The sequence below is a fragment of the Tiliqua scincoides genome, chromosome 1 (assembly GCF_035046505.1).
Source record: "Tiliqua scincoides isolate rTilSci1 chromosome 1, rTilSci1.hap2, whole genome shotgun sequence".
Taxonomy (NCBI): Eukaryota; Metazoa; Chordata; class Lepidosauria; order Squamata; family Scincidae; genus Tiliqua; species Tiliqua scincoides.
This window is the reverse complement of record NC_089821.1, coordinates 151971748-151997406: the sequence shown is the minus strand read 5'-3', so window position 1 is coordinate 151997406 and position 25659 is coordinate 151971748. Positions and strand designations below refer to the sequence as shown.

At 45.4% G+C, this 25659-nt stretch overlaps 1 protein-coding gene across 2 annotated transcripts in view; it reads left to right on the top strand.

Moving 5' to 3' along the window:
- The window catches only part of FKBP1B (FKBP prolyl isomerase 1B), a 44454-nt gene extending 19169 nt beyond the window's left edge, over window positions 1–25285 (top strand). For both annotated transcript variants that reach the window (XM_066639800.1, XM_066639792.1), the window contains exons 3-4: window positions 20638–20750; window positions 24633–25285. In XM_066639800.1, coding sequence (XP_066495897.1) covers window positions 20640–20750; window positions 24633–24761 — 240 coding nt within the window. In that variant the 5' untranslated portion in view covers window positions 20638–20639 and the 3' untranslated portion in view covers window positions 24762–25285. The remainder of the gene's footprint in view (window positions 1–20637; window positions 20751–24632) is intronic.
- The last annotated feature ends 374 nt before the right edge of the window (window positions 25286–25659 follow it).

Here is a 25659-nt window from a genome sequence, read left to right as displayed (position 1 = left end):
ATCTGGCGACGATTGTGCAGGTCTGAGGAAACTCATTGCAGAATAGATCCCCTGCAGATACTAAGGCATCACCTGTACCTGTACTACTTTAACTCATATCTGTTCGAACATCCTACAGGCAGCACCTATATGTTGCATGTGTACATCCATAGGCACAGATTTAAGCTAGTACATATTTGTACATGAAGAGGTGGTTCAGACAAACCATCACCACTATGCTACTATGAAGTAGTGAGTTGGGTGAGGGGGAGACACATGTCCCATATGATGCAGATGGAGCTGGGGGATGCATCATCTGAATTGGCTCTGTCCTGTCCCAATCAGTTCAAAGTTCTGCAAACAGACAGCTGAAATATTTTTGCTGAAATTCTTTGCAACACACACATACATATGCATGTGCATACCCTATCAGAGCCTTAATTTGGCTTTGAAATTAACAGTATGAGTGTACACGAACCAGCCACCAAGGGTGGCATCCAAATAACCTCTGGGAGTAGATTCTCACAGGGAGCTGCAGGGGGAAGTGGAGGTATTGGCAAAAATAATTCTCCCATGCACAGTTGAACTTAAGCAAAAGGAAGAAGTTATTAGAAAGCTATCCTAAGAAAGTAATTTATTTTGTGCAGATGAGATCTGTTTGACTTCTCTGCAAAACGAAGAAGACTGAAGTCTTTGTGTAGTTTGTATACATTTAACTCCTTTCCCTACCAACTGCATGTGGTTGATTCAGCATGTCCAAGTTCTATTTTAAGCCTGGGTACAGTGTCAGACGTTGTAAATGAGAAAGACAGTGGTAAGCAATCAACCCCAATGCCTGCCATAATGTCTGAGATACTTGAAAGGGTATGCTGTGGATAGGGTTGCTACCACTTGTTTTTCTGGCAGGGCTGTTGTGCTTTCAACAGTAGCATGAAAGGAAGCAGTTCAACAGCTGCAAGTTCTTCTGTCGCCATGCTGGGGAAAGCTGTACCTGCTGAATTTCTGTTTGCCTGTGCAGCTGTTTAAAGGAACAGGAACCTTAACAGAAGAAAGGTTGCAATTCTAGCTTGGAACTGGCATGTGTGCGTAGACTCACTCTCTCTGTCTCTCCCCTTTGAAGACAGCCTGTGTGTGAAAAATACATTGCAGTGTGAAATGTATCTGTGCATGACTGGAAATAATTCACAGAGGCGATAACATGTGAATTATGTTCACATGTTCACATAACATGTTCACATAACAGGTGATAACTGGTGCGATTAAGTATCTCATGGTACATTGGGCAGTCCCTCATCCTGAAGAGTTGGAGTGCTTCTGGGCTGGGCAGCTGCTAGTATGACACAGACAACTACTGAAACAGTAGAAGAGAAGTTAATACAGGCCAATAGGAATGAGAGGTAATAGTACTGAACCTTCTACCATTCTCAGTTCCCCTATTCCATGTCTTAAAAAAAGATGAGGCGGGCAGTTTTTTTATTTCTGAAGGTTGATACTTGTGTTTACATAGGCACTTTCATTCACACACATGGCAGGAGGAGATTTTCACTGGTTCTCACTTCCTGCTATGCCCTGGCTGTGCCACATGCAATCCTTCTCCAGAAAGTTGCCAACCCTCTAGAGCAGGGGTGTCAAACATAAGACCCGGGAGCCAGATGTGGCCCACGGAAGCTTTTCATCCAGTCCTTAGGCTCTCAGTGCCTGAGCAGTGCTGAGATGTTGCTGCTGAAAGGGCAGCCCACATGAAAATTGGCTCTCCCATATCTTGAATAATGACATCACTTTCTGCCTAATGACATCACTTCCGGCCCTAAGCAGGCATCATGAATAAATAAATAAATAAATAAAGTATGAGACTGGGGACCCACTCCTGATCCCGCCCCCCTTCCCGGGACCCCATCCGCCCAACCTGTCCCCTTTGCCACCCACTCCCCACCCTGTTACACCCTCCCAGCACTGTTCACTGTAACCAAATATTCTTATTAGAAACACAGAGCAGAAAAAGTTACCCTGAAGCCTGGCACTAGTGAAAGCTATTTTAGCCAATTGCTAAGAACCTGAGTAGGACTGGGACATAATCTCCTGGTACTTGAAGGGGTTCACCAGGGCCTTCCCCTTTACTTGATGGTGCTCTAGTCCAGTGGTCTTCAACTTTTTTCATTCCCGTAAGTTGCAGCAATCCCACAACTGAAACTTCATGACCCCACTGGGGTCCTAACACTGAACTCGTGGTCTGACTAAGCATAAGGCTGCTTCCTAGGTAAGGCCCCCACATCTGTGCAGCACATAACATGCTCTCTGCATGCAGAAGGGTCTTGACAGCGATCAGGCAGCACTTTGCGCACACGCCTCTGAGATGGGACTCTATTCTCTCAGCCGTTCATGCATTTAGGGCTTGGTCCTCTGGCCTTGAGCTGCACTTGGCTCAGACACACCCCAATGTCTTATCACTCTCATAGGTTTTGGGGCTCAACAGCCCTGCTGACACTAGTCACTCTGCACACGGTTAGAGGAGGCAGTGATCAGTTAAAGCAGCCCCTCCTGGCCTGGAACTCTGGAGAGAGGCTGCCAGTCATTGCCAGCCAAGCTGAGCAAGTGAGCTCAGCAGGCTACTTCCCAGAAACAGACAACATCTGTGCAGCACATAATATGCACTTTGCAGGCAGAAGGGTCTCCGCTTCAATCAGGCAGCACTGTGCACACGCCTCTGAAATGGCACTCTATTCTCTCAGCCCTTCATGCATTTAGGGCTCTGTTCTCTGGCCTTGAGGTGCACTCTGCATGTGGCTCAGACATGCCCCAAAGTCTTCCTATCCCTCCTAGAGGTTCAACTCAGTCTTGTATCCCTCCATAGGGGCTCAGCCCTGGCTTTGGTCTGTCAGGGTCTCTCTCTCTCTCTCTCTCTCTCTCTCTCTCTCTCTCACACACACACACACACACACACACACACACACACACACACACACACACACACACACACACGAGTTCCTTGGGCGATGCACTCTATAGGTTCAGAGTCACAGGGTTGGGCAACTTGCCTTTAAGCTGGTTACTGGGCGGAAGATCTGAGATTGTCCAGGTGCAGTTCATCGGTAATTTAGAGCAGAGATGTCCAAACTTTTTGGCAGGAGGGCCACATCATCTCTCTGACACTGTGTTGAGGGCCAGGGAAAAAAAGAATTTACATTTCAAATTTGAATAAATTTACATAAATGAATATATTAGAGATGGAACTTGTTTGAATGAATTAAGGTCTTGCAATAGCTCAAGGCCTATAAAAGACCTTGTACAAAGCACAGCCAGCCTTTCCTTCACTGTCACTGCTGCATCACAGCTGTGAAACAGCTAGCAGTGGAGGGAGCCCTTGTCCCACAGCTCACGTGAGATGTTGAACAGTTGAGAGCAGTTACATCAGGCCAATGCGGGGTCCAACGCGGGACCCACCAGAAATACTCTAGACCTGCCCGAGAGCCACAAGGTGGGTCAAGACCCACCAGAAATGATCCGGGCCTGCCCAAAATACACCACGTGGGTCAGGACCCACCAGAAATCCTTAGGACCCATATGAGACCCACCAGGTGGGCCAGGACCCACCTGCAATGCTCAGGTCCTGCATGAGACCCACCAGGTGGGTCAGGACCCAACAGAAAGGGCTTAGGGCCTACCCGAGACCCACCAGGTGGGTCGGGAAGCACCATAAAGGCTCACGACCAGGTGGGTTGCGGGCTCCAACGCGGGACCCACCAGAAATGCTCAGAACCCACCCGAGACCCACCAGAAACATGCAGGGCCCGCCCAAGACACACCAGGTGCATTGGGACCCAACAAAAATGTGCAGAAACAGCCAGAGATTCACCAGGTCGGTTGGGACCCACTTGAAATGCTCAGGGCCCACCTGAGTCCCACCAGGTGGGCCGGGACCCACCTGAAATGCTCAGAGCCTGCCTGGGACCCACTGGTGGGACTGGACGCACCAGAAATATTTAGGGCCTGCCTGGGGCCCACCAGGTAGGTCGGGACCCATCAGAAACGCTCAGGGCCCACCCGAGACCCACCAGGTGAGTCAGGACCCACCTGAAACATGCAGAGCCCACCCGAGACACAACAGGTGAGCCAGGACCCATCTGAAACGCTCAGAGGCTGTCCAGGGCCAACTGGTGGGTCTGGACTCACCCGAAATTCTTAGGACCTGCCCAAGACCCACGAGGTGGGTCAGGACCCACCAGAAATGCACATAACCCACCCAAGTCTCACCAGGTGGATCAGAACCTGCTAGAAACATGCAGGGCCTGCCCTAGAAACACGCAGGGCCTGCCCGAAACCCACCGGTGGGTTGGGAACCACCAGAAAGACTCATGACCTGCCCGAGATCCACCAAGTGGGGCGGGACCCACCAGAAATGCTCAGGACCCACCCTAGACCCGTCAGGTGATTTGGGACCCACTGGAAAGGCTCAGGACCCTCCTGAGACCCATCAGTTGATTCGGGACACACTAGAAAGGCTTAGGACCCGCCTGAGACTCACCAGGTGGGTAGGGACCCACAAGAAAGGCTCACAACCCTCCCGAGAACCACCAGGTGGGTTGGGACTTAACAGTAATGCCCAGAGCCCACCCGAGACCCATCAGATGAGTCAGAACCCACCAGAAACGCACAGGGCCCATCTGAGACCCACCAGAAATGCGTAGGGCCTGTCTGAGACCCACCAGCTGGTTTGGGAACCGCCTGAAACACTCAGGGCCTGCCCAAGACCCACTGGTGGGTCTGGACTCACCAGAAATGCTCAGGGCTCGCCCGAAACTCACCAGGTGGGTCAGGGTCCACCAGAAGCATTCAGGGCCTGCCTGAGACCCACCATGTGGGTCAGGACCCGCCAAGACCCACCAGGTGGCCCAATCCGCCAGAAAAAGTTAGCTCCCTCCCTGGGCCCACCAGGTGTGTCAGGACCCACCAGAATTGCTCAGGGCCTGCCTGAGGCCCACCAGGTGTGTCACGACCCACCCAAAATGCTCAGGACCTTCCTGGGACCCACCAGGTGGGTCAGGACCCATCAAAATTGTTCTGGATCTGCCCTTGACCTACCAGGTGTGTCAGGACCCACCAGAAATGCTCAGACCCCCCCCCCCAAAACCTACCAGGTGGGTAAGGTCTCACCAGATGCGAGCATTTCAGGTGGGTCCTGATGCATCTGTTTGGTCTCGGGTGAGTTCTGAGAATTTCAGGTGGGTCCTGGCCTACCTGAGGGGTTTTGGGTGAGTCCTGAGTATGAATCCACTATTTTGTTGAATTCGTTTCTCCATGAGAAATACGTCCCTAAAGCATGCATCAGCAATGCTGCTGACTAGTAAATGATTCCAGTTGGCTACTTTCCCACAAACTGGAGCAGTCAGCAAGTCATGGATGAATTGAAAACTCCAGCAGTGCCGGGAAATTTTCTTTTTTGGGGGGGTGTAGAAGAGAAAGAATTCTGTTTCAGAAGAGGGAGAAAAGAGTAGGAGCAAAGGATTGGGCTTTCAGTTGGTTTCTGCCAAGGCTTAACTTGGCTTTTGACTGCAGTGCCAGAGTGCTGAGCCCTAGGAAAGGATTAAAAAACAGTCTAATCCAGGGGTGTCAAGTATAAGACCTGGGGGCCAGATGCGAAGCTTCTTATCCAGCCCTCTCAGTGGCTGAGCAGTGCTGAGATGTTACTGCTGTAAGAGCAGCCCACATGAAAATTGGCTCTCCTGTATCTTGAATAATGACATGGCTTTCTGCTTAATGTCATCACTTCAGGTTCTCAGCAGGCATCATAAATGCTGTTCATGATATGAAACAAGTTTGACACCCCTGCTCTAGAGTGGATTTTTTTGAGAGTCAAGGGGGACTCAGAGGGGGTCAGCAAAAGTCATGTTTCCCCTATTTGCTTAAATGGAAGTTTGTACAAATATCAACCCCAGTGTATATTCCTCAATCAGAGCCATCTCCTAGGTAGGCTGAATTGGGATGACTCTGCTGGGCCCTGTGCTTGTGGGGGCCCCATGCTGTTGACCATGCTTCTGCAGGCCTGTTTCAACCACTCTTTGAGAGCAGTCAGAACAGAATCACACCCATACCTTACTCCTGCCACTTTCCATCTCTTCTGCCTGGCAGCTACTTTAAACCTGGCTGAGTGTGGCACCTCTTCCGTTCCCAGCATCTTCCTATACCTGCCTATCTAGGGATAGAAGTTGGGCTGGGGGAGTTGGAGTGTATTAAATTAGACAGCTTTAAATTAGAGGGGTGGAAATTTTGGGCAATGCTTCAGCTGCTGTTTGGTTTTAGCCAGGCCTGATTGAAAAAGTTAAGCCCCCCCCCATACGAGCTGATTTGTCCTGGGACCCTGCCCTGCCTATAGAATGAATCAGCTTATCAAAGAGGCCGGAAAACCTAGGCTGTTATCTAAATTGAGAATGAAGTCTGTTCAGTGAACCCATAAATTTGTGAAATCAACTGGCGTGTAAGGATTATGTGCTTTTTGAGTGACACCTTGCTGCACCAATGGGTTGAACAGTTATTGCCTACGCACATATGCTTATGTGTGTGATCTATGGCAGCAGCCAGTGAGCATTTCAAATTGCGTCTTCCCATGTTTTATGTTGGATGAGCTGAACTTACTAAGCAACAAGTGGGCCTTTTGCCCCTCCCATCCCACACAAAACTAAATAGTGTATGTCAGAAATGATTGTGTAATCACTGACCTAAGTGAGTCATTTTGCTATGGACTAAGGTAGGAATACAAACAGGTGTCTTTGATACTTTAGTTTCCACTTCTCATAACTTATTTTTATTTATGTAAAAGATTTTTAAACTTGAGGAAATCTACAAGGTGGTGTGCAATGAAGTGAAGCAACAGAAGATAAAATGCAACAAACAGAATCAGACATACATGTAATAGAAAATTATAAATGTAAATGTCAGGTTCTTCTAGATTTTTTGCCAGATGGTTGGTTGTATCCATTATCCATTCTACAGAGAGAGATTTGTGAGACCTAGAATTCAGATATTTCTAAAGTTGGAAGAATTTGGAATATTTCTGAATGTTTGAAAGTCTGCATTTGCATTCAAACTGCCACTACAATTAAACAAACTAACAAAAAATTACACAGGGCTCATCATCCCCAAGTTCTGGAAATTGACATGGACCGGTTTCAGTTGGGTCCCCTTTCCTTTTCTGTTGTATGACGTACATTGGAAGTACAACACTGTCTTCATCATTCCAGTAGGAATTGTTTTGAATGGGGCTCAGCATTTCACAAGAGGAGTCTTTATCATTTGCAGTATTGACTCAAATGTAAAAGTGCTAGTAGCATTCATCTTTGCTTTCTTCTTTGCATTATTGAAATTAATCTGTCTGCTAGGAAAACATGAGAACCCCCCCCCTTTGATGAACCAATGTATAATAATCAGCTTTTGAAAGCAACATTGCATTTTTAGCTGAAATTATATTCTTTGTGAACCTCTGGGGATTTCATTGCATTTCATACAGTGCTCTGCTGTACTCTCTTACATTTATGTTTGTTCTCAGCTTTTAATTTTATTAAAAGTAACTAGATTTTATTCTTGGTTTTTATCTCCAAGATTTTCTGTGCTTCTCAGGGTGTCACCACCACTGGAGGCTCCGGTTGCTTCCAGAGGCTCTTCTGAGACCCATGGAAGCATCCACGGGCCTCAGAGAGCCTTCTAAGGCCACTTGGGAAGTCTTAGGTCACTTCTGGCAAAAAAAAAAAATTGGCAAAGTTCTCTTGGAGATGTTCATTGGGGTTTTTTTCCCCCCATTTCATCTTTGCTTATTCCTTATCTTAGCCTGTGTCCAATTCTAACAGGGACTGTTTTAAGCACTTGGAAATTAGGATTGTGCTCGTGTCTGGTTGCCAGTTTAATATTTGCCTAAACAATGCACAGTATGTGTATTAGGGTTCTACTAAATATGGATTGCATCCAAAGAAAGTGGATCATGATTGAAGACCACTGAGTAACTTGTCCCATTAATTTGGGATTTAGGGCCCAATCCTACCCAACTTCCAGCACTGATGCAGTTGCACTGCAACCTGCAGTGGGGGGGGGGGAGCAGTCATGGAGGCTTCCGCAACATAAGGGAACTTTGTTTTCTTACCTTGAGGCTGCATTGCATCTGCATTGGTCCTGGTAAGTTGGATAGGATTTGGACCTCAGTCATGGCTGAGGCCTGTTGAAATTAATGGGACTTCAGTTAGTCCTGGCTAAGCATCATTGAGTGCGCTTAGGGTAGAGCTGTTATAGTCCAATGAAAATAGCCTCAGTGCCCCTTACTATACAGAGAGAGACTAAAGCTTGTGACAGTGACCGCTCAGCCTCCCTGGTGATCAAGCAACCACTCAGAAAGTGGGTGGAGGCTGAGCTGTAACTGCCACAAGCTCTAGTCTCTCCCTGTATAGTAACAGTTATGTGCTGGTGCCTACACAGGGAGAGACTAGAGCAGCAAGAGCTCAGCTTCTGCTCTGATTGCACAGGCACTGTGGCTTCTGGATAGCCCCCAGAATGCCTTGTGGCACCACTGCATGTGCCTCCTAAGCCATTCACTTCACTGCCTGTCACGGATTTTTAGTATTTCCTACCTTGCAGCTTTCCTCTCAGCCTATTTGTCATAATTAGATCATGGTACTTTTAAGTTTTGGGGGCTGCTTTTCCGTGGAAGACCATCTTGGAGAAAGCCCTGGATAAATATTGTATTGGTGGCAGTGAGGGAACCCTATGCACATCCTGAAGAAGACACTTGTGCAAGACCAGTCCTGTTTGCTTTTGCTTTTTACGGCTCTGACCTCACTCTTAATGTGGAAATACGGGTATTTGTACAGCATGAGTGTGTTGCTATTAATACAGGCCTTGTGGGACAGGAACGGCTGGGCAGAACAGCATGTGTGAAAGGAGATCTTGTGTTAGAGGATGACATGGATTTTGGATTGAGTCATCCTTCCCTGAGTGTCTTTTGAGGCTCTCTGTGCAGACGCTTGGTGTGGGTTGAGGTAAGCCGACATGGGTCACTCAGCTCTCTGATTGTGCTCTTGTGTTTATATTAAGCACCAGCCCAACTTTCCACCTCCTGGTCTCATCCCACTTTAGTTCTGTAAATATTTTTACTGCTCGTATCTATTGTAGGCATAGAGACACCAGCTGAAAGTTCTCTTAAGCCTTTCATTGCATGTATGGCACTGTGCCAGTGAAAGTTAGACCAAAACATGTCAGCCTCTTTTGCTGCCTGGGGGCAGATTCTTTTTTCAGTAATAAGTGATGTCTTTCTTTAAGCTAGCAGGAATTTTCCAAGGACAGTTTTCTACCAGACCAATGGTACAAGCACTAGTGTCTCCTGTCATTTTAGCACACGCTGCCCTGCTTGCTCTTGGAATGTTTCATCCAAGGCTTGCCTCCTCAATCCATTCAGGATGCACAGTTTCCTCATGTGCTGTTGACTGTCATCAGCAGCCATGTCACATTTCCCAGCATGCAGTGGCTCCTTTCAGCAGGTAAATTATTTAATTAGCAGGTGCTACCTCAGAATTTTGCAACTACTCACCCTGGTCTAAGCTTGAAATAGTGATTTACAAGATTCCCCAAAGTGTGTATAATTTAGATACATTGGGAAAGATGGCAGCTGTGATTTGGGTCATTAATTGAGAATTAAGGATGTGATTCCAATCCATAGATCTCGTATACCCATCCAGTGCACTTTCAGGAACTGCGTTTACTTCTGTTTGTGAAATTCTGGCTTGAAAATCTTCCAAACCAATGGGCAGGTACTTGGGTTTCTATCCTAAACACATTAACTAGGGAGTAATAGTCCAATCCTGAGCTTCTCAGCACCCAGGACTGCAGTGGTACCAAAATGGCTACTGTAGCATCCTGAGCACACCAGGCAGCCTTGGTCGCTCCCAACGCCTCCTTGAGGAAAGGGGACATTCATCCTTTTCCCTCGAGTAAGGGAAGCGGCCCCACAATGGGGCCAGAGCAGAGTAAAGCAGTTCCTCTGTTGTGTCAATTGATGTTGCTTTGGGATCATACAAAATGCGAGCAGACATTCCTTTAAACAGTAGTTAACATTTATGTGTACTGTATATTGTTCTCTCATAGGGAAAGCCACTTTTCCCTCCACCTTTACAGGACCTCTGGCAGGTGTACATTCCATTGATTCTGATTGAGCAGTTTGACTTGCCCCTCCCCCACGCTTCAGAAGTTTGGGTCGCTGACCCAAAACAGAGGCTCAGAATTCTATGCCAACCCTTGGGTCGACATAGAATTGAGTAGCCCCATTGTGGGGCTGCCGTGGAGTGTGCAGGATGCAGCAGCAGCCATTTTTGGCGCCACCGTAGCCCTGGATTCCAGGAGTGTATCATTGCTAAGGCAGAATTTGAACTAGCATTTTTCCATACTTTAGTACAATATACTGTACACTATATACCAGGGCTTTGCAGGGCTCCCCAGTGCTTTAGAAGTGAAAGTGTACCGATCGCGCTCCACTTCCGCTAAACCAGAAGTGGAGCGCAGTCATTCCACTTTCACTTTTGCAGCTTCGAGGAGCCCTGCAGATGCTCACGCAGGGCTCCCTGCACCCCTGGGAGGCTGCAGGAGGCTCTGGTAAGTGCACCCAAGCCCATACAGCCCCCTGAGCAGCACAATCCTGGGGATTGAGCTGCTGCCTTCCCCCTGCCCCCGCTGCCTCCCTCCCGTCCCCGCAAGGATTTACAGCGGTTTTCAAACTCCCTGAGAAAACCGCTGCTATATACTAACTCTCAAGGTTACATAGCACTGCAGCCACATTGTGCTTTTTCACTAAACTACCACCTGTTTTCATGTTGTATATGGAAGAAAAATAAATAAGATAAATAAATAAGATACCACCCATATAACCTGTCCTTTAGTTAGGATTATCATATGCAAGTTTAGAGTGCCAAATCTGTGAACTTGGCATACATATGTGGTAAAGTTTTTGTTTTTTTAAATGGCCAAGGAGAGCCCCACTGCTTTTCTGGAGGAAAAACTCATTACGGGGTACAAGCCATGATGTGTATGCGCAACCTCCTGATTTTAGAAATGGGTTATGTCAGAATGCCAGATGCAAGGGAGGGCACCAGGATGAGGTCTCTTGTTATCTGGTGTGCTCCCTGGGGCATTTGGTGGGCCGCTGTGAGATACAGGAAGCTGGACTAGATGGGCCTATGGCCTGATCCGGTGGGGCTGTTCTTATGTTCTTATAGAATGTTTGGTGTCTCAGGCAGCTGTGCTACTTAGACTTGCATACCTTAGGAGATGCCTTTTTCCATATGAGCCCTCTGGTCAATCTGTAGAGGAAGCTCAATTTACGAAATGCTTTGGAAGGTTAGAGAGGTCCATTTCTGCCAAGCACATAGCTAGTTCTTCTTTGTTGAAGCTCCAAACCCATGGAATTCAGGCACTGCCTGAGGCGGTCTGCCTGAATGTGTACCCTAAATATTTAAATATTGTAACATCCTTCTTTTGTTAAGGTGGTGTTAAGGTTAAATACTTTTGTTAAGGTAAAATACTGGTTTCTGATACGATGAGATACAATTATATTTTTAGATGTTGACTCCAAATCAGTTGGATACAGAACATACACAGTGCTGGGCGTGTGGATGTATCCCTTAGAGGCTGTAGGGGAATGTGGTAGGGCTGAATTAAGCTCTTCCACTCACCTCCACCAGGTGGTTGGTACTGTCACATCCCATCAGTCTTGGGCTCTGTGCATAGTGGGTGGCGCTTCCTAGCCCTGGGAAGGGCAAATGGGTACATGGGGTGTGTATGGAAGCCTTCTTCCCTGCATGCATCGCCTTTTGTAGTCTTGTTTATTGGGTTTTGTCCTTGATTGTACTGGTACCTGTAGTCTATATTTTGTAAGCTGACTGGATGTGAATATTTTTGGGGAAAACAAGAGTATAAATAATTAAGGGCCCAATCCTATCCAACTTTCTAGCACTGGTGCAGCTGCAATGCAGCCCCAAAGTAAGGAAACAAATGTTCCCATACCTTGAAGAGGTTTCTGTGACTGCTGCCCCACCACGGGATGCAGTGCAAACCCCATTGACACAGCTACACCGGCACTGGAAAATTGGATAGGATTTGGCCTTAAGCCAAGGCAGGGGTAAAGGAGGGGTAAAGGAGATAATTTGTACCTGGGCCCAGGGTCAGAAAGGGGGTCCAGGAGCCAAAGGAGGGGGTCCAGAAATTTCCTGGGCTATTACATTTTCCTATCTACTCAGACTTGTTGCCCACACAGGATGCTGGGGACACTACCACAAGTGTGTAACTGCAGCTGCTTTACCTACCGGGAAGTCTTATATGCTAGGCCAAGGAATGCATACATGACACTCCTTAGCACAATGTCAAATCCTGGAGGAAACTGGCCTGCTACAGTAGATCTTTGGCTTGTGGATCTGCTTACCATGATGGAGTGTATAGGAGCTCGGGGACATAGCTGTAAGACTACAGGTGCTGTAGAAGCAAGTTTTGGTATGCGCAGGACACTTTCCAATCTAGTGCGAGCCTAAATAGGATGATGCTTATTTTTGGCATGATTTTCTATATTTAAAAGATTTTAGAGAGGAGTGTGTTTTGTTTTCCATATTACTGTATCTAGATGCTGATGCAACATGGATGGGTATCTCTGGGCTCCAAAGACTTTTCCAGCAGCCTCCACCCTTCCCCCACCCTGTTTTGACCCTCCCTGCCTCCATTCTGCTCACCCATCACCACCCTCCCCCACTCTGTGTCACCCCTCCCCCTTTGTAAAAAGGCCCAAAAGAAACTTTGTGCCCCCTGATAAAATTCCTCTGAGAGGCACTGAGCCAAGGACAGAAGCATGTGAGTACCACATGGTGGCTGAGAGAGACTGGCAAATGTGGCAGGCAAGAGTGGCTTGCATCTCAGGTCAAGCACGGTAGAGATGAAGCCACACCTACCTCTTACTGGGCACTGTCCCTGGGAATTCAGGTTGCTCCCAGCTGAATGAACCCGGTAGCCTTTTCTCTCAATCTCTCCTCCTCCTTCATGTGTTGGAGGTAGGGGGAAAGATTAGAATTAATTCTATTATTTGTTTTATTTTGCATAATTTCAATATAAAGTTACTGGGCTATGTCTGAATGAGAACTGCCCTCCTCTCATTGTATTTCTTTTCCTATGCACTGCCGATTTATATTTTATGCATGTGTGAACATAAGAAACAAAACTGAGGATATTTAAGAACCCTTTTCCTGACTGTGCATAAAATGTGCTGAAAGTTCACTGTATTCAGTGCTTGACATTTTAATTTTAATTCACTAATCTGGTGTATCACTTGAGACCTTGTCCCATCAAGCGTGTCTGAAAAACTCCCATCAAATTTTCTCACATACTGTTCCAGTAGCAAAATGTTGCTTTCCAGTCCCTAGTAACATCAGTTACAGTTGCCTGAAATCTCCAAAGCAGACCTGGTCAGGGCAGTTGAAGCCACAGTCCTGTGAAGCTCCTACGTGCTGTGTGAACAAGAGGACATGTGAGGAAGCATTAACTAACTTGCAAGCCTTGCAAGAAGTTACACTCAGTGCCTGTCTGTGCCAGAGATGACAAGTAACTCCAAAGCTGAAACCATATTGGGTTGTAAATATTCTGATTGGCTCACAGCAAAGGGCTGTTTATTAATAGCAGGTGGCAGAAGAGTCATTCACAAGGTACAGTGTACTCTATTGCATATATAAGGCCCCCTCAGGATCTGCAGAAAATAATGAATGGACAGATCCCCCTGCAAACACAGACCAGTAAAGCATGTATAAAGAATAAAGGAAAAACTGTCAGGGCTACTGTGATATTATTGCATTCCTTTGCACTGTGGTTCAAAGCAGCTGTAGCTATATTGGAGTTTTGGCAGATGTTCAGACTGTCTCCGGACAGGATAATTTCTCAAGTACCCCAGAAGTTCTGCCTTTGCCTGATGAGTCAGCACATCACTCCTACAGCCATCTCTCATCATTCAACTGAACATTTGCCTTGGCCTGTGGTCTTGCAGCCATTCAGCTGTAATATTCACAGCACACTGCATTTGGAAAGCAGTGTGAGATGGGCCAAATTGGATGTGATGTGGGCAACCACATTTGTTGATTTTTAAGTGTGGGGGGCGCGCGCAGGGGGTGGTTTTTACATCAAGAGGAGCATATAGGTGAGGAGAGCTGAATTTCCCCATTCCCTCTCTCCCTTGGCATTTTTCACCCAAACTGGCTCACATGCAGGATGGAAACCTGGCTGGGAGAAAAGTATCTGTATAGCGATAGAGCATGGGGAGGTCAGATGAGGATGATTCTCTTCCCCTCATCTATGTGTCCCTTTTGATGTTGTAAATTAGATTCCCACCTTTCAAACATGAAGGTGTTTCATGTGTAATGACTGGGTCACATGATGAAACCAATATTGTTGCCCTGTCACACCAAGTATGACTACGTTCCACTTAATCTATATAACAGGTATTTATAATCTGGGAAGAACTTGAAGCAGTGTATTTGCTGGTCTGTTGTCATGGCCGTTCATTAAAAAAAAATCGCTTCAGCACTCAATTCTGAGGGGTTTGGCTGATCTAGTGTTCATGGCAGAGAGGATGCTCTTTCTGTGATGGTTTGATTACATTAGCTTGAATTTTTTTCCTGAGAATAAGAAAGTAGGATAGACTTATACCTAATAGCCAAAGGGTGCCACTTCATGCTTCTGAGGGCTTTCTTTTTATCCTGTAAAGCAGCTGTGGGTGACTTCAGAGGAATGGTGGGGAATGGGGGCAGTTGAACCCTTTATAGGACCAAAATCACAGAAAAGCAGTGATTTTGAGTGAACAAATGACTGGAAAGAAAATTGTCAAAAGTTCCTCCATCCAATCAACTTGCCCTCTGCTCCACTTGATACCACGCACAGGCTCTTTCCAGGATGGAGAACTCTGCATTAGATGTGGTTCTGCCCTTAAAAATACAGCTCTGTCAGTTGCGTGGCCCTGTTCCCATGGACAGTAGAGCAAGGCTGGTACATAATATGAAGTGTAATACACTCTTTGGTTAGTTGTGCCCATCTGACTGTAGTTCCATGATAGCCTTAACAAACATTCTACTGGAGGCCTGCTTTGCAGGGCTGTGAGAATATTGCATCCCCTTATATCTGCTCATCAGTTACTCCCATTCTCAAGATCAGAGTCCATGTCACTGCCCACAGCCCAGTTGTGGGGACCTTTTAGGGTTGCAAAATGAACGTAGTGAGTGAAAAGTACACATTACAGCTGGCTCTCATATCAGCTCTGGGAGCTGTGCACAAACAGAGCACATCCCTCTGTTCTACAGATGTGCCAGGCATGTTCTTGTATGGAAGCCCAGACCAGAAAAGCATGGTGATGGTGGAGGGGTTTATGTGTGTTCGGAGAGGTTGTTCAGGCCTTACTAAGTGCAGTCTGATTACCAGGTCTTGTCTTAAATGTTGAGCTTTCAGGAACCTGAGATTTAGTAGATTGGATTGCCTGTAAATATGTATTGCTTGTTAGAGCCAGGGTGACCACTTTCAAAAAATACTTGGAAATGTTTCAGATCAATATTGGAGATGTCAGAAAAGTAGGGGCCTGTTTTCATATTTGGTGGGAGCGCGGGGTTGTGAGGCAATTTTGGAAGAGCATAAGAGAGGTAACGGTATGAGATTCCACTGATCCGGAATGTTTGTGTTGTTTAGATCAACAAATTAGAAGAAGACATAAAATATTAATTCTGAGGATGTTAACAGTTGCTAGAATATTGATAGCTAAAGCTTGGAGGCAATCTCTGCTCTTGGTAATGTATGGATGGTAAGATAATTATAGCATGTAGTACTCATGCATAAGGGAGCTGTATTTAAATCTTTGGGGTGGGGCGGGAATATTCTGCTTTGGAATTATTTATTTCAAAATTGAACACTATTCCTTGAGTGGTAGAAGAAGGTGTGTCAAAGAGAAAATGCACATAGAAACAGGTTAGATTTGCTTTAAATCATTGTTTTAAATTGGTACTGATAGTGCTATCTATTTTTTCCGCAGTTTTACTCACAGTCATCAGATTAAGGTGAATTATTGATACAGTTCTCAAAAGAGTCCACTATGGAGTTCCATTGTACATTCTGTGAGAGAATTAGCTTGGTTTCTCCCATTTTTTTTCAGAGCAGTTGCTGCAAAGTGATTGTTTTACAAACATCCTTGTTTATAATTAAGTTGTTCAATGTTATTCAGATTCAATGAAAAACATTTAATACTTGTCAAGTTGTTCTTAGTTAATAATTTTCTATAATAAACTACTAATGATTTTCTCCATTCTAGTTGCATGACCCTTCCCTTCAGCTGGCAACACAGATGAATCTAAAATATCTTGAGTTCCTTCTACAGTCAGACTGGACTGGAAAAGCCATTATCCTTCTACAGTCATACTATAATCACAGCGAAGGATAATGGCTTTTCCAGTCCAGTCTACTTTCTTGGTCTGTTGAATATCTTCACTCCTTTTCCCACTTCCTTATCCCTGATGCTTCCAACTTTATAAACTTCACAGATCTCTTCTTCTAAATTACATATAATCACTGTTTTCCCTCTATAAAATGCCATAATGAAAGGGGAAACCCCACTGAGATCTAATCATTCATACGTCTCAGTTTGTCAGTAACAGCCTTACTTTCTCTCCCAATGGGTAAGATTCAATGGGTGAGATCTGAATTTCTTCCCTTTTGAATCTTTGGTTTTCCTTTTCTAGAACAGTTTCATAACTGGCTGTTTAAACTTAGACCGCTTACCATTGCAAGCCTCTGCATATCTACTCATAAGTAAGTCCCCTTGAGTTCAGGGGAACCTACTCTCTTGTAAGTGTGTGTAGCTGAAAAGGCCCAAGAGCTGTAGCCTTTCCTCATAAGGAAGGTGCCCCAGCCCAGTAATTATTTTAGTCACTCTCTTTTGCACCTTTTCCATTTGATTACAGGGCTGGGGCACCAACCTTGTGAGGAAAGGCTACAGCATTTGGGCCTCTTCAGTCCAGAAAAGAGGTGCCTGAGGGGGGGACATGATTGAGACATACAAAATTATGCACAGGAAGGATAGAGTGGATAGTTAGATGCTCTTTTCCCTCTCACACAACACCAGAACCAGGGGACATCCACTAAAATTGAGTGTTGGGACAGTTAGGACAGACAAAAGAAAATATTTCTTCACTCAGCTTGTGGTTGGTCTGTGGAACTCCTTGCCACAGCACATGGTGATGGCGTCTGGCCTAGATGCCTTTAAAAGGGAATTGGTCAAATTTCAAGAAGAAAAATCCATCACAGGTTACAAGTCATGATGTGTATGTGCAACCTCCTGATTTCAGAAATGGGCTATGTCAGAATGCCAGATGCAAGGGAGGAAACCAAAATGCAGGTCTCTTGTTGTATTGTGTGCTCCCTGAGGCATTTGGTGAACCATTGTGAGATACAGGAAGCTGGACTAGATGGGCCTATGGCCTGATCCAGCAGAGCTGTTCTTATGTTTTTAGGATTGCAGCATATTACATCCGTAGGGCTATTGCTTCTTTTTAACCATCCTGGAGTTATATATAATATACCAAGTTTAGGAGGATTAAAACTTGGCTGTGGCAGCAGAACTTGATAATTCTGTTCATTCTTGATAACTTGATAAGATAGTAATTCTTAACTCCGAAGAGTTAAGTGTCTCCAAGAGTGTTTCCGAAGAGAGGCAGAAGAACCTAGAATATTTCTCTGTTTTCCTGCATGTCCTTGGGGATATCTTTAAGAATGATGATGTTTTCCCCAAACAGAATTATCAAGTTCTGTTGCTGTATCAAAGTTTTGTTCTCGAATTTCATTAAAAATGCAAGGCTCTGCTTGTTTACTTTGAAATAAGTGACACTATATTCAATGGGGCTTAATCTCAGGAAAATGTGTATAAGATTGCAGCCCAAGTTCCCCCTTTAAGATTTCTATTTTTAATTTCAGATTCACAAAACCACTGTCCTTCTGTGTTCATGTTACTTTCTTGGCTCCCATTTCCTTTTCTTTAACCTTTCCACCCCCCCCCCCAATTACTCTGCTGTAGTACCTCAAATTTCCCTTTTCTTCCAGTCTTTTCTTCCATCTCCTGCCACATCTTTCCAATCCTATAAAAATCTTTGTCTGAATATTTCTAAACTCATATTTTAAAATTTCTTTGATCTGCTATAGAAGGTTTAGAGATCCCCTTCTGTTTTCTTCATTCATTTTGTTAGGGCATTTGATCCTCCAGGGCAGAGAGATACCCAAAAACATTTAATTTAGTTTGGCCTCAGTTCTTTAAATGACTCAGTGAACAATACTCATTTAGATATGTACTATCTTAGATGTTATTTATTGCAGTGGCCCCACTCCATTTATCTGTTTTTACAAAAGAAATCTCATTAACAACAAAATTTATTGTTTTACACAGTGGCCCTTAATGAAGAATTGGAGTTAATCAGGGATTTAAATTGATAGTGCTGTGATCACAAATTCATTAATCTACTTTCTGTGAAGGAAATTCATTAATTGTTAAACACTCATTAATTACTGACAAAATCAAACCTTTAATACAGTGGCCCTCAATAAGAGACATATACACATTTAAATAACTGCTCTCCTAAAGATTATCCAGTGTAGCAATTCATTCATTTTCCTCTTCTCAAAACAAGATTTATTGGTTGTTAGAGCCATTTTGCTTACTCAGTGACACCTAACAAAAAGTCAAGGTCCATGACAGCATGGAGAGGGTACTTCACTCTGCTTCTTCCAAATGCCACATAAATTTGTTAGTTTATCTAGGTACAGGCTGCCTCCAGTTAATGGAAAAAATCATCATCATCATTCTTTGGAAAACTAGACCAAACTCACCAACATTAGCATCAAGTCTAATAGATTAAAAATAAAATATTGAAATGAATGGGGGCCCACCTGAAATTGGCTCGTGACCCACCTAGTGGGTCCCGACCCTAACTCTGACCTAGATATTGCTGCTGATCTTACATGGAGTGACCCAGAAGTACTGTCTGCGACAACACATCTCTGCTTCTGCCCTCCCAGCTAGGGCATAGCTAAGTGAAGCAGTGGGAGGTATATTGCCCTGGGTACCACGCCTTGAGGGGGTGCCAACCTGCACCTCTGATGGTAGATCCCAAGGCGGAGCCCTCCCACCATGTCCCCCTGCCCATGGTGTGGGGGATGGGGGTGCAAGAGAAGATACTGCAGCAACGAGGACACTTCCTCACTGCCTTTAGTACCTTCTGCTTCACCCCCCTTGTGGGCACTTAGAGCAGCTGCGAGTCGTTCAGAGCAGCTCACATCTGCTCTTAGCACCATAACCGGAAATTCACTGGTGGTGATGTTGTCTTGTCATAGCAATTACATCCGGATCAGGTACTTCTGGAGGGTGTCGTGGAAAGTGGGTGTCAGAGGGGGCGGGCAGCTATGCCACTGCTCCCAGCTCCAGGTGTGGAATGACTTTCCTGACTGTGCAGGTGGTTTTGAAGAGGGGGGCAAGTGCCTGACAGAACCCAAAGCAGCTCCTGTTGTGATCACTTGCCACTCATACCTCAAATGTATGAGTTGTGTGCATTTTTATCATGTTCCTATCTTCTAAGTCAGTCATTTTCAACCACTGTGCCATGGCACACTGGTGTGCCGCAAATGGTCCCCAGGTGTGCCGTGGGAATTTGGGAGAGGGTCATTTATCAATGGGGGATATGAGCCCCTATTGACAGCACAGTGTGCCTTGTCAATTGTCAAAAAGCTGATGGTGTGCCTTAACCATTTTAGTGCCTTGCCAGTGTGCCATGAGATGAAAAGGGTTGAAAATCACTGTTCTAAGCTATCTCTCTGCCTGGCTGAAAAATCCTCATTTTTATCCCAGCTTTTCACTTGCAGACATGCCTTTAACCTGCTCGTCGTGTCATTCTGTTTTCTAACATAAGCATACAATACTGTTTAAACAATCTCTGTTTAAAAAAACATGCATATATTAAAAACCATTATTGTTTTTTATTATTGACTTTATATTTTAAGTGTTTTACTGCTGTGCTTGTATCATCTTGTTCTTCTAATATATAGTGCACAACTTGTTTGTCTGTAACCAGATAGCCTTGTGAAGCCTGCCCTGGTTGCCAATTTGTCTGGGGAGCTCTCAAGTATTAGCAGGCAACAGCATTGCTGGGAGGGTTACGTAACTGTGAGAAATTTGTCACTCATTCACAGCCTGGGATTGGAAAATAAATGTAGCCCTGTTATAACTTTGTAGGAAGTGTCTTGCAACAGGCCAGAACCAAAGGGTCAGGTAAATCAAACCGAGAAAAACAACTGTTTTGTACTGCCACAAGGTAGCCCAAGCTTATCGGAGGCTTCTAAACCTTGCCAGCATCATATGGATAACAGTCACAAATCACTTCTACTGGGCTATATGTAGACATGGTCTCTATTAGAGACCTTAGACTGGCTCGCCGGGCCTTGAAAGAACAGGAGGGCATGCCTGTCCGTTCAGAATTGGACGGACAACCTTCTCTGTTTCTTTGCCATCCCAGAGACTAACAGCAGGCTTAACTGAACAGATGGGACATAACTTAACAGGAACTGTTTGTGTTGTTTTGACAGGGATGCTACAGAATGGCAAAAAGTTTGATTCCTCTCGAGATCGAAACAAGCCTTTCAGGTTCAAGATCGGCAGACAAGAAGTCATTAAAGGATTTGAGGAAGGAGCTGCACAGGTACTGCAAGGGATTATCCATGCCTGTTTTCAGAACAGTTTAGCAAGTGTACGGTACTGGAGAGTTGACGTAATCAATCTTGACTTTTACCATAGTGAAATTGGTGGGGAAAGTATCTTTCTTGGGCATATGGTCAATTCAGCTCAAGCTTTTTGAGCTGTTCCTGGTTTTTCTGGAGCACGGAGGTTTGACTTCTTGACTCCCTCAGCTGCTGCATTTTCCATTTTTGAAATCTCCAGCTGAAGGATCGGAGAACATGTGAGTGGAATACTTTATTCTTCACAGTCAATACTTTGGCACCCTCATTACTACCATACCATCCATTGTACTTTTCCACCCCTTCAAGTACAGTCACGTCGTCCCAGTGTTGTTTTACTGAATATCTAGCCCACCTTTCCTCTGTGATAGAGCTCAAGACAGCCTCCCTGGGGTTCTTAGGCAATGACCAGACCTGCTTTGCTGCAACAAGGTGGTTGTATCACATGCCCTCAGACCATACCATGGGACCAGTATATCATACCCTAGCTTTTCCTGCAACTTTGTATCTTCCTGCTTCCAAGGCATCGCCTGATACAGGGCCAGCCCATTCATGAGGTCAGGTGCAGTGATTGCTTCAAGCAGTGGGCTGGAGGAAAAGCGGAAAACCAGTGTGGAGTGCCCCATGACCACCTGCCTCATCCCTGACCCATTGACTGCCCAGCTGCTGCATCTTTCCATTTTCCATCTTCTTCTCACTTGTTCACCTTGGTGAGCAAGCAAAAGAAAGACCTGGGGGGGGGGGAGACTTTCCTCAGTGCCGCTGCTGAAGATTGTGGCAGCAGAGCTGGAAGAGGAAATGGCAGCTGCTGCAATCTTATTTCCAGTCATGCCCCTTTCAGAAGAACCTTTGGGAAGAGAACTGTCACTGCTACTGCTTGCTTTCTGCCACCACCCACTGCTTCAAGTCAACTTACCTCTCCAGGTGGAGAGAAGATCCTGCGGGAGCCTCTAGAGTCCTCCCCATCTGGCCAGTTTTGAAGAAGTGAAGGTTTAGATGGGGTGTCCTAACCATGGACCAAAAATTGGCGGAGGGGGGAGGATTTGTTGGACTGTCTTAGGCACAGGTTCTGCTTGGACTGGACCTGCTGTCATGATGATGCATCTTCCTTTGCCACCAACAAGAACCCAGACTCCCTGAGTGGTACTTTTTGAATCAAGACTCGTTCTTGGGCTGAATCTACTGATCTGTGACTTGTCTGGTTTGTTTCTTAAATTTTTGCACATGAAGTCTACTGTTGTCCTGTATTATTTATAGATGAACTTCTCTGAATTGCTTGAAGGCAACAGAGAGAGAAGTAGATATACATTTTCAGGGAAGACCTGTGGTATGACACCTGCTTTTCATGCAGAAGGTCCTAGTTTCAATCCCTATGTCTCCAGATAGGGCTGGGAAAGACCCCGGCCTGACCTGGAGAGCTGCTGCCAACTGAGCTACGTGGACCAAGGATCTGACTCAGTAGCTTAAACAGTTTCTCATGTTCAGTGCACTGCCTAAAATTATAACCTAGGGCAACCATAAGAGCATAAGAACAGCCCCACTGGATCAGGCCATAGGCCCATCTAGTCCAGCTTCCTGTATCTCACAGCGGCCCACCAAATGCCCCAGGGAGCACACCAGATAACAAGAGACCTCATCCTGGTGCCCTCCCTTGCATCTGGCATTCTGACATAGCCCGTTTCTAAAATTAGGAGGTTGCACATGCACATCATGGCTTGTAACCCGTAATGGATTTTTCCTCCAGAAACTTGTCCAATCCCCTTTTAAAGGCGTCCAAGCCAGATGCCGTCACCATATCCTGTGGCAAGGAGTTCCACAGACCAACCACACGCTGAGTAAAGAAATATTTTCTCTTGTCTGCTCTAACTCTCCCAACACTCAATTTTAGTGGATGTCCCCTTGTTCTGGTGTTATGTGAGAGTGTAAAGAGCATCTCTCTAGCCACTCTGTCCATCCCCTGCATAATTTTGTATGTCTCAATCATGTCCCCCCTCAGGCGTCTCTTTTCTAGGCTGGACACCGTAGCCTTTCCTCGTAAGGAAGGTGCCCCAGCCCCATTTTCAACCAGTGTGCCATGGCTCATTGGTGTGACACAAATGGTCTGCAAGTATGCCATGGGAGTTTGGGGGAGGGTCATTTATTAGTAGAGAGATGAGAGCCCCCATCACAGTGTGGCGTGCCTTGTCGGTTGTCAAAAAAACAATGGTGTTTCTTGACAATTTTAGTGCCTTTTCAGTGAGCCGTGAGATGAAAAATTTGAAAATCACTGACGCAGAGATAAGAGCCAGATCTGGTTCCTGAAAACCATGGGCAACCCAATCCTAACTTGTTGGGATTGGAAACAGGCAGGCTGGTGTGCCTGCGCTGTATCCAGTGCAAGTTTGGGACCAAAAGCAGCACAGCTCAAGGCAAGGAAAATCCCTTCCCCTTACCCCGTGTTATGTTGCAGCCACCCCAATGGGTCTACTTGGATCTGCATCACCTCAGGAGGTGGCACAGATCCAAGCAGAATGGAGCAGCCAGAGGCTGCTCCATGCCACCTGGGAATGAGGGTCAGGATCCAGCATAACCGCCGGGTCCTAGCCCTGCCTCCTGCTCCCTGCCTGCCCCAGAACACCTCCCTCCCACCTCCTCCCCACCCTCCCCAGACCCTTGCGCCAGCCAGAGCAACTCACCCGTCTTCTGGGGCAGAGGCCAGTGCACATCTGTGTAGTTCCCTAAATCCCTTCAGAGTGGCGTAAAAGTGCTTTACAGCACTTTTGTGACACTCTTGGGTCAGCGCAAGGGACTTGCATTGGCCCAAGTGAGGGCTAGGACTGCACCTTTATTTTCTTATCAGAATAGCAAACAATCTTACTTACGTGACTGCAAGATAATAATTTTATGTTATGAACATGAGAGTTTCATGGCATTGTAGTTGTTCTAAAGTGGACTATTGCATTCAGTCAAATCTGCTGTAACCAGTATTAATGCTGATTTCTCCAGGGCACTTTTTAACAAAGGAATGGAAGATTATTATTGTTTATAATAAAAAATGCTAATAAAGCCAGGGACTACTGTTTCTCACAGCAGTAATTCCTCTGTCTCAGACTGGATGATGCTTTTGCTTGATAACTTAGTGGAAACAGAGCCATTACTAATGCTCACTGAGGGCAGATGGGAATGTGGTGTAAATAATACAGAGCTCAATAAGTTCCTCTTTGCACAACATGGTATATATGAAATGAGTTTAAGTGAACCTGTAGAAGTTTGACTCTAACCACTTTCCTGGAAGCAAAAACCACTGAAGAAAGTGGACTTTGCTCCAGGTAATGTGTAATAACCAAATTTAGAAAGCGCTCAAACCTGGGAACAATTTTCTACAGGCTTAACTTAGCTATTGAATGCACCCCAGAACACCCATCCTCTGGTAAGTACCTTGCAATGAACGGTTTCTGCAGTCTCAACTCTGTAAACTATCTGCTGGCTCCACCTAGTGACTTACAGCATATTGCATTGGGAATTAAGCATGAATAAATGACTCCCATTCGCACTGCCAATAGGGAAACCAACTTTGCACAGCCCTGATACATTTGGGATGCCATGGTGAGAGACCATACTATTACGAGGAAGTAGCAGAAGTATAGTGATGTCACTGTTGCAGCACCCTTTACCAATTTCCATACTGAGCCCATATAGCTTTTGGATCACGTAAACAGTGTTTTTATTTGCAGTCTAAAAGAGGAGGATTTTAACTCGTGACTTCAGTGGAACCACTTGCATGCATTGAATTGTTTGCAATGTTATCTTATGGCCTTCTGTGTTTTTGTTTTTCCCTCTCCCCTTTGCTAATACCAAAATGCCAGATGAGTCTAGGACAAAGAGCAAAGCTGACATGTACACCTGACATGGCATATGGAGCCACAGGCCACCCCGGAGTCATCCCCCCAAACGCTACTCTCATTTTTGACGTGGAGCTGCTTAGGATAGAGTAACTTGAGGCAACTGACTGAAGTCACCTGTTGATAACCACCTGCTCTTTCCCCGTTTCATGGGAAGGCTCTCCACTGGAATTTCCATCATCTTCACTCAACCTGCCATGCCATGCCTATCCTGAGGTTCTTTTACCACTTCCCTCCCCTTTTTTACTCTTATCGGTGTCTGTATAGATGCTTCTTTGCTGTGTAGGGGGAAAAAATTGGCTGCAATGTCTTTGAGTTGTACATTTTATTTTAATTTGCATGTTGAAACTTCAAGATTGTGATAACTATATATATAAATATAAATGAAACTATAAATAGATAACCTATTGAAAAACCACTGCCTTACTAGACACTTAAAACACACACACAAAGGTGCTTAGAAAAGTGTACATCTTGTACATGAATGGGCATTAGCCAAACCAAGTTACCTGCGCTGCCACTTTTCCCCTCAATTTGTATGTTGTGCTTGCTGCTGTTTTGAACAAAATGTCACTCATGAAACTTCCAAAAAGAAAAAATAAAATCTTCAAACTTTATTGCTTCTCTTCTGTCTCTTTAAGACCCTTCAAAGCCAAATGCATTTGTTCTTTCTAAATTGACTGCTTGAGTGTTCCTTTGACAACTTATAGTTTTTGAATGGTTTGAGCCTATGACCAACTGGATCAAACAATCTTACAAGTTTAGCTGATGTCCATAGCCAATTTGGACTTTTACAAAACTCTGTATCAGAAATGAAATGTGGCTGTAAAAGCCACATCCTGTGATCAGACTACACTGAGCCTGTATCCAAATAACTGCATGATTACTCCTGTGCACTCAAGGGAGTTCTTAACAGCAACCCCCAGTACTGCATGGCAAACCTCTTTGGAAGCCAAGGGAAGTCTGAAAAGCAGTGTGTGCTACAGCAGGG